At 33.3% G+C, this 9766-nt stretch overlaps 1 protein-coding gene across 1 annotated transcript; it reads right to left on the bottom strand.

The window, feature by feature from the left end:
* Positions 1-4231: 4231 nt before the first annotated feature.
* On the bottom strand, positions 4232-9347 carry LOC112034745 (ATP sulfurylase 1, chloroplastic). Its single transcript, XM_065769602.1, is given in 8 exon segments — positions 4232-4637; positions 4737-4823; positions 4908-5162; positions 5418-5823; positions 8566-8860; positions 8863-8936; positions 8968-9033; positions 9035-9347. Coding segments are annotated over 8 exon segments (1359 nt in total). The 5' UTR covers positions 9073-9347; the 3' UTR covers positions 4232-4499.
* Between the last annotated feature and the right edge of the window lie 419 nt (positions 9348-9766).

The following is a 9766-nucleotide window of genomic DNA, read 5'->3' on the forward strand; positions in this document are numbered from 1 at the left end:
ATTGGGCTCTTTGGACTTAGATCCTTTTACCTTTTGGGCTTAGGAACCAAATTGTGTCCTTACAACAATTATAATAAATGTTTAATGCTAGAATATATAGTGTCATATACAATAACAAATGTCTATTCACAACTACCATAATTATTAAATATAATATTTAGACAAAAAATGAATGAAAAAACAAATTATATTATGTTTAACTTGTAGCTTTATTGACACCTCCTCGTATAAAATGGTTCAAGTTGATGAGTTAGTAAAATATTGTAATTGTCTTAAATAAAAAAAAACTTGTCACCAGTTACTATCCAATTACATATGTCATATATATCTATTACAACAATTATAATAAATGTTTAATGCTAGAATATATAGTGTCTTATACAATAACAAACGTCTATTCGCAACTACCATAATTATTAAATATAATATTTAGACAAAAAATGAATGAAAAAACAAATTATATTATGTTTAACTTGTATCTTTATTGACACCTTCTCGTATAAAATGGTTCAAGTTGCAGAGTTAGTAAAATATTGTAATTGTCTAAAAAAAAAAACTTGTTGCCAGTTGCCATCTAGTTACATATGTCATATATATCTATTACAACAATTATAATAAATGATTAATGCTAGAATATATAGTGTCATATACAATAACAAATGTCTATTCACAACTACCATAATTATTAAATATAATATTTAGACAAAAAATGAATGAAAAAACAAATTATATTATGTTTAACTTGTAGTTTTATTGACACCTCGTATAAAATGATTCAAGTTGACGAGTTAGTAAAATATTGTAATTGTCTTAAAAAAAAAACTTGTCGCCAGTTACTATCCAGTTACATATGTCATATGTATCTATCTACGAATGTGAAATTTTTTATGCATATGTCACATCTTTTCCCAAAAAAAAAAAAAAAATTATACATAAGTAGTGTCTGTTTAAGAATAGCTTATTTAGGTGAAATTGAAATTTTTTTTTGAAAGTATAGTAGATAAAGTTAAAAGTTAGCTGAAATAGTACAATGTGATCTATAAATAGTACCAAAAAATACAATAAGACTTATAAAAAATAACAAAAATAAACTAAATAATAAAAAAACTAATTTTTTTAGTCAATGGCAAACTCAAAACGTAGAATTTCTCAAGTCTCGTCAAGATATTTATAAATTATAGCCCAAAGGTCTCACACGATATATTTTAGTCTTTAGCAAATTAATATGATACACAACGCCAAACATCCTAATAAAAAAGAATGAAAGAAAGAAATTAAGTGTGAGTTTGGATTGCGCTCCAAATTCATCACGTTTGGCGTTTGCGTTCAGCAATTAGAGTTTCGTACATTGCTTATGGAACTCAGCTGTACGGAAAAACACAAATTATTCATCATTTAAAAATTGTTCATGGAACTTATGGGCACTATTCATCGTTTAAAAATTATTTAGTTACAATATTTTTAGCAATAAATTTTTAGTTTTTATCAATAAATCATATCTAAACAGACGTAATATATCATTAAAACCGAGAAAATTTGTCCTAAAGAAAAGGTACGCATGAACGTGGATGTGAAGTTGGCAAAGTTCAATATGGCTGAGGAAATTAATTAATTAACTGCGTAATACATGATGTATGCTTGGTTGTACACGTTTGATTTGTGAATTTTGTCCCTTTTTTTAATTGCTGCTTCACGGACAGACAGGCAGACAGACAGTATCTTTGAAAATTCAAAGAAAGAAGATTCATGGAAATAGATTTACGGTCAGCCAGGGCCAACCCTCACCCACCTTCACCTTCGTCGTTTGTACGTACAATCCAATCCCATCCTATGGCGGCATTGATTTGGGCACTGCCCATTTCTATAATTGGACCTTCTTTTGTGAGTGTGAACTGACAATAAAATCCTTGACCTTGCCTTTTAATTTGGTTATTAATAGCATATGTAGCATATGTTAAAATTGAATTTGTTCCAAACAGTGAAAAGTATATGGGGCCATTAAGGCTATGGTAAACTTTGGTCTTATTATTCTTAATTTGACCTCTTTTTACTTTTTAGCACATTGAGTTCAAATATTTCCAATTAAGTTTTTATATTTTTTATATTTTTATATAAAAAAAAGATTATAATATATTGAAATTTTGGTTGGCTATTTAAAAGACTTGGTTCTCTTTCAATGAATTGGAATCTTATTTAAAAGGTTCAACTAGAATAACCCGGACCTGCTTAAAAGAATCCAATAGCCAAATTATAAATTTCTTATAAATTCAATTATATAAATTTTAAAACATTATACTAATGTGCTTTGGATTAACTGTTTTTCCAGTTGTTTATTAATTTATTTTCTTATAACATATTTTTAAATCTCACATTTTTCTACATATTTATTATACTTTTGTTAACTATCAATAATTAAGCTAATACTCTTTTCAAGTAAAAGATAATCTAAATTACCTTACATTTAATCAGTTTTAAATATGTAGAATTCAAACTATTTGTAAAAAATTAAATATTTTTTCTGATTATTATTATTATTATTAAACAGATATGAATTACCAGCAAAATTTTCCTTGATTGTTTCCAATCCGAAATCAAATATGTTTTCTCTCTCAAAAAAAGAAAAAAAGAAACGTGTTTGGATTACAAATTATAAAGAAGGGTAATTTTGGTTTTGTAGTTCATAAAAGTGTCATAGGACAAACCAATGCTTGTGCGAATTCCAAAGGAAAAAGGAAAGGTGTCTAGGTTCATCCCCTCGTTTCGCTTTCAGCACCAAAAGTCCAAATTTTCTTTCTCTTATTACTTCCTATCTATAAATAATCCAAATTTGAGTACCCTTTCTTATACTCATTGCTCGTTCTTCTTCTATCCAACTCAGAAATTTATCATTGCTCCACAATTCCACATCACTCCACCTTTCTTTGTTTAAATTCAAAAATCTCCAAAATTGTATTTGTACCCACCAAGTCACTAACCTCCATCTTCTCAAAAAAAAAAAAAAAAAAAAAATGGTGATGAAGCTGGTTTTCTTACGCTCTTTATATGAGTGGATGGCTACTTTGAGTGGTCATTCCTTCTCTAGTTTACTAGATCTTGTACATTTTGTAATCTTGTTACACTCCGTGTACTATTTGTTGTTTCTTTTCGTTTCTTGATTAATAAATTTTCCTTATAACAAAATATAATCAATTTTTGCATTCTCATTAAAGGGATGCATTTTTCATTAAGTCAGTCTTATGCAGTTGTACATTTAGATCTTTGTGAGTATATATATAATTTTTCATTTTCATATCTTACGGAAAAACAAAGGAAAACTATTTCCCTCAAGTTTTGTGATTGCTCTAAAGCTTTATTTAAATGGATAGTTGCAATGTACTCCGTAAGGCCCCCCAAGAAGGAAGAGCACAACAAGGAAAGGAGATATATCAAATATCTCTTTGATGACTATAATTTAACTCGGCACACAATTTTTTTTTTTTCATTTTTAATTCTATACACGCACACCCCTTTTTTTTTATGGGACTTAGACACCTGCTTTCTTTCGGTCTTCCCTTGACTTTAACCTAAATTGTTTATTCATTTGATGTCACTTTTGCAGATAATCATTCAGCTTTCAGAGCTGGAAATCACAAAAAGGTTTTTCAATGTTGAAATAGAGCAATTGCACAAAGTATATAGAGGCATTGGTAGTCATTTGTTTTGTTTTCCTTGTTATTTTTCCATATGATTTCGGCTGTTCTAGATTATGATTTTTTAAATAATCAAACCAATCCGGTTAATACATGCAAATATGCAATTAGTGAGGTTTGATTTCTCTTTTGAAATGTAAACTTGATTGCAACGTCATTACAAAAAGTTTCTCAAAACCAATCCGGCTGGGATTAAACTGTTCTCTTTTATTGGGATTGCTAGAGATGCTAAACTTACATGGCCATTCGATGATTTTAATTTTTGTTGGGAGTGTCCACTTGGTTCAAGGAATAATCATCCAAATTGATCACTAACCGAAATGAAATTAGCATAACATAATACGAATCAATATTTTTTAGGAGGCCATGCTGCAAGTCAGTTGGCTTGGCAACATAAAAAGGCTCCAAAAGTGACATCAAATGAATAAACAATTTAGGCTAAAGTCAAGGGAAGACCGAAAGAAAGCAGGTGTCTAAGTCCCATAAAAAAAAGGGGTGTGCGTGTATAGAATACAATCCACCACCAAAGCCTTCACGCAATCTAACTTCAAGCACAAATCACAATATAATACAATGCACCCGCATGCACAAATGCACCAGTGCAACATGCAAAGATGGGGTGCCCTAATTACAGATGGAGGCGAATTTCATGTCTGTACCAGTGCCTCACATGGTTTTATTAGAGATCTGGACACAGTTTTTTTGGGGTCAGGAACCCACAACCACAAGGAGAAATAAAAAGGTTTTTTTTTTTTTTTTTAAGTTTCTCCCAATCACAAAGCCACATACATTTTTATAAAACATATCCATCTAAGCTGGAACAGCTACAGGAACTTTGCCACTGGTTGTGGGAACCAAACTGTCATAGTATTCCACCAGCACTTTCCAACCACCTGGGCACATGAATCCATCAGGAGGGTTCTCTTTGTTCTTTGCAAGCATCCGCATCTGTAAAATGCACAAAAGTTTTGTTAAGATATGATACATATATCGATTCAGCCACACTTTTCACAAAGTATTTTGGCAGTACTTATTTAGAAAATTTACCTTGGTGCCTGATATGAAAACGAAATCCTGTGGTCTTGAGGCATCAAAAAATGCCATTTTGCCCTGAGTTTTATCATATGCAGCAACCTGCAATTGCATTCAATTGATGATGACCAGGGATTTCAAGTGCCATATAAATGGAAATTATCGACAATCAGATAAATGATATACCTTGAAAGGAATATTTAGCCGCTCCAATCCAGGTGCCATGCTTAATACTTTTTTACCGTGATCTGCATCATACAGATCACGTTTCTCAGTTGGATGGCCCATGCCAGCTGGGTCTCGACCAACAATGTAAAAGTTAGCCCCTGCATTAATCCTAGCCTTAGCATGCCACTGCACCTCAGTTGGACCAGCATAGTGCATTGGTGAGGGGAATATGGAAACCACAGTTGTCTCTGGATCAACACCATCCTCAAGCACCTGAGGAAGCATAAGATAAATCAAATGAAGTACTAGCTAGAGGCTGGAAATTGAATACAGATCTTTTAGTGTGAATACCCTTTCAACACTTTGGATCTTTATGAAAACTACATAAATCCCCATCTACTGTATAGAACATTTAAATGTATACAACTCTAGCCCCCGCATCTTCACTCCTAACCTAGAGGAGCTGACCAAAAACAAATCCAAGTATCTCATGCTTATGGAATCAAACTATCATAGTGGAATACACACCTTCTCATGTTGCTTCATTCGCCAACTAAGTGGAACATCATCTGCCTTTGTATAGCCCCCCAGTGGATGAAGCAAGAGGATGGGATTCTTGTAGCCCATATCAAGTAGTCGACGACGAGTGTCAGTCATCAGCAAAGCATGACCATTGTGCACAGGATTTCGGAGTTGAAATGCAAACACTGCATCAGCATTGCGCCTTGTAAATTCCTCACGGAGTTCTGTGGGAGACAAGCGAAAACGATCAAGGCCATCATGGTACTTGATCGGTTCTAAAACCTCTAGGTCACCTCCGATCAGCCAGTTTCCAGCATTCGCTATAGCTTCTTCAACATAAGGTAGGCCAGAGGCAGTGGTTCCCCATGTTCGGGCAATCCGTTCTTCTTTAGGGTGCTTGTAGATCTCAATACTGAAAGGCCATGATTTCAAAAAGACATTAGAAGTTATGTCAAGTAACTGACTAGAATGAACTGGCACCATACAAATTATGAAATTCTATAAGTTTTGGTATCTGATAAACAAATCATAGCAGTGACTTTATATCATTGCTTGAATCCAAGACCATTTATAATATCAATTCCGTTGTCAAAAACTTCATAAGAATGTCCATAGCATGGATAGAATTAATAAAGAAGATGAAAATATAGATCTGAAACTCCACATTGTAACTGGCAGACAAACAACTTATCAGAAGATTTGGGACCACTGCCCCATCTATTTATATTATTTTCTAGCTATCTAATTGATACATTGCTAAGTTTTCTCTGATAACCCACCCCATTTTGGGGCTGATTCACTTCAAATGCAACACTCGTTAAATCTACAGAGCATTTTCATGTTTGGACCTAGTCTCTACGTATCATAATTTCAAATCATTTTGTCTGGTCAAATTCTCCTGGACTATGTATGATAAGCACCACTGAATAGAGAAATTTCAATCAATTGGTTTTAAATTTGAAGTACCTACAACTTCCTTTTGCAACTAAGACTCCTAAAGTCTTTAAACTATTCACTTACGGTTTCAAACATCATTAATATGTTACAAGGAAAGAGAGATATGAAAATATAAATGCAATTTAATGCCTAAATGTATGAAATTACTCATATTGGGAAGAAATCTTTAAGCAATCAACAAGCAACCAAAGAAGACCATCCCATTTACTGAAGTGTGCACAAATTCAGCAAAAAGACAGATCAAACACCATACAATTTTCAAAACAAAAGTGCAAACAGGTTTATGAGAAACAAATCAACCAAGTGCAAAATATATGGAAATATCAAGTACATATGAAGTGCTAAATTAATAGTAATAAAGAGCTCAATCAAATGAAATGTGGCAGACCAACTCAAGAAAAAAGGGAGGGGGTGGATTTTTAACAATATAACTGTTTTTACTGACCTTTTACGGTAGAAAAAAAAATCACCACAAAACTAAAACATTTATTAACTTAACCAAATTGACTGACAACATATTTTTTTTTTTTTTTTTTTTGGATGACATAGGAGAACTTCACTGATTAGTTACACATCGCAGAGCATACTATACAACAACCCTCATTGTTAATCCAACTCCTACGGGCAACTGACCCCACCCACCAGAACCAGTTACCGGGTAATCTAGGGGCTTTTCACCCCTGACGGCTAAACAGTTTATCCTCATGCCTAGGAGGCACAAATATTACAACTTAATACAAATCAAAAGAAAGATAAAAGTCTTTTTGATGAAGAAAATTCAAAGCAAAGAAAAGGAACCTAAATGGTCATTGCTGGTGCAAAAGCAATACCGATTCTCTGACTTAATATGTCCTAATTTTATTGTTTTCATGCTTTCATGATTTTATTCGACTAATACAATTGACCTAAATAGTTGAGACATAATATTATCACAGTAAAAGACTAGCTTCTGCTTCGATACATAACATGATTACTCTGGTCAAACTCAATCTAGATGGCCATAAAAATGTTCACTTGAAAGGTTTTTGGAACAAGGACACTTTCCTGTCTAGATTCATGGTTGAAATTTTCTAATTTGATTCTATGCCTTATAGTACATCTAATTCCCTGCTTCTTGCTTCATATATACTGATGTGGGACCTTCGAAAGGGAATAAAACCAACAAAAGCAGGAACATATCTGATTTTTTTTTTCAAAATAGCTGTATATGTTATAACGAATAGCTATTAAATTTAATTCTTTATAATTTTTAATACTGAATTGAATAATGACAAAATGATTTATATCCTATTATGCATTAATAACATCGAAAATAGTATACATCAATGAGCTCTAACTCAACTGGTGCCTCCTTCCCTTGCACATGTTAGGTAGAGTGTGAGGTCGTAGGTTCAAAACCACCGGTGCGCGTGTAACTTACCAATAAAAAAAAGTACACATCAATGAACTCTAACTCAAATAACACCTCCGCACTGTAACAGTAAGGTGGATGTGTAACTTTCCAATCAAAAAGCACCTCAAAAAAAAAAAAAAAAAAAAAAAAAAAAAACATTGACAGTAACATACTGTATTTTCTTAAACCAGTATATTCATGCAAAAGAAAGAGAAGAGGAATACGGGAGAAGAGGACGAAGGAAGAACCATATGAGTTGCACATACTAATAATAGTCATCAAACTGTCAAAATCATCATAGCACCAAAGACAAACGACCGAACACAATTTTGGACTAGACTTAAGGTATAGAGGCCTATAAGCATTCTCTCTCTCTCTCTCTCTCTCTCTCTCTCTCTCTGTTTCTTTCTTAAGTCTTATGTGAATCAAATAAAGAACAGCAAAGCCCATGCATTTATAAGCTTCAACAGTGACTAAGGTTCACCTTACACCCAAATGAAATCAAAAACATAAGCAAACAACTATATATCAAAAAGCAGCTTACCTCCACACATGACCAAAATCAAAATATTTGTTCTTAAACTCAAATTAAATCCAAAACCATATTAATAACAAAATTCACACCATCTACACTAATAAGTCATAGCTCAAAGCACAGCAAACTAATCAATCAAAAATTCAATAGAGCCAACACAATTAATCAAAATATCAACAACCAATTTCCATTTACACAAAAACAACCTCATATTCTCAGCTCTAAAAAAGAAAAAGCAAAAGCAAAAAAAAATTAAAAAGAAAGCTTACTCTTTGAGAATAGCGACCGGATTATTGTTAGAGTCAAAGAGAGCAACTTTGGTGGACTCGGCGATTAGGTGCTTTTGCGAGTCGTCGATGGCCAAAACAATCGGCACCGACATGTTCACGGCCGACCCGTTTTGGAGTCGGAGCGTGTTGAAATGAAGCGTTTGGAGGAACTCAGATTCTCTCATAAACCCACGGAGTGGGCTTGCCCAACCTTCGCTGAGTACATGGACCCATTGAAGATCAATGCTTGAGAGCTTGATTCTAGGCAGAGACAAAGCCTCTCGTTTCTTTAAATCCTGAAAGGCTCATCCACCAGAAGCTCCACGAGCTTCCCACCGTCGGGTTCAATCAACCCGGACGAAACTCGGAGCCTCCGTTTATTCGACCCGAAGGCACGGAAACAGAGACTCTGAAGGTAGGGGCGAAATGGGTATTTGGAAATTTGGTGATGGAGTGAGTGTGAGAGGGATATGGAGTTTTGATGAATAGGGCAGCCATGGAAGCCATTCACCAAAATGGCTTTCTCTCTGTTTCTGTCTCTCTTTTTCTCTCTGTTTTCTACTGAGTGGATGTTTTTGTTTAAGTATTAATTTGGTTTTTTAAATTAATAATGGAGGTTAGTGGCTTTTTTTTTTTTTAGGGAGAAGATGGGGGTTAGTGACTTGGTGGGTACAAATACAATTTTGGAGATTTTTGAATTTAAACAAAGAAAATGTGGAATTGTGGAGCAATGATAAATTTCTGAGTTGGATAGAAGAAGAACGAGCAATGAGTATAAGAAAGGGTACTCAAATTTGGATTATTTATAGATAGGAAGTAATAAGAGAAAGAAAATTTGGACTTTTGGTGCTGAAAGCGAAACGAGGGGATGAACCTAGACACCTTTTCTTTTTCCTTTTGGAATTCGCACAAGCATTGGTTTGTCCTATGACACTTTTATGAACTACAAAACCAAAATTACCCTTCTTTATAATTTGTAATCCAAACACGTTTCTTTTTTTCTTTTTTTGAGAAAGAAAACATATTTGATTTCGGATTGGAAACAATCAAGGAAAATTTTGCTGGTAATTCACATCTGTTTAATAATAATAATAATAATCAGAAAAAATATTTAATTTTTTACAAATAGTTTGAATTCTACATATTTAAAACGGATTAAATGTAAGGTAATTTAGATTATCTTTTTCTTGAAAAGAGTATT

Source organism: Quercus suber, unplaced genomic scaffold, assembly GCF_002906115.3.
Source record: "Quercus suber isolate HL8 unplaced genomic scaffold, Cork oak 2.0 scaffold_1218, whole genome shotgun sequence".
Taxonomy (NCBI): Eukaryota; Viridiplantae; Streptophyta; class Magnoliopsida; order Fagales; family Fagaceae; genus Quercus; species Quercus suber.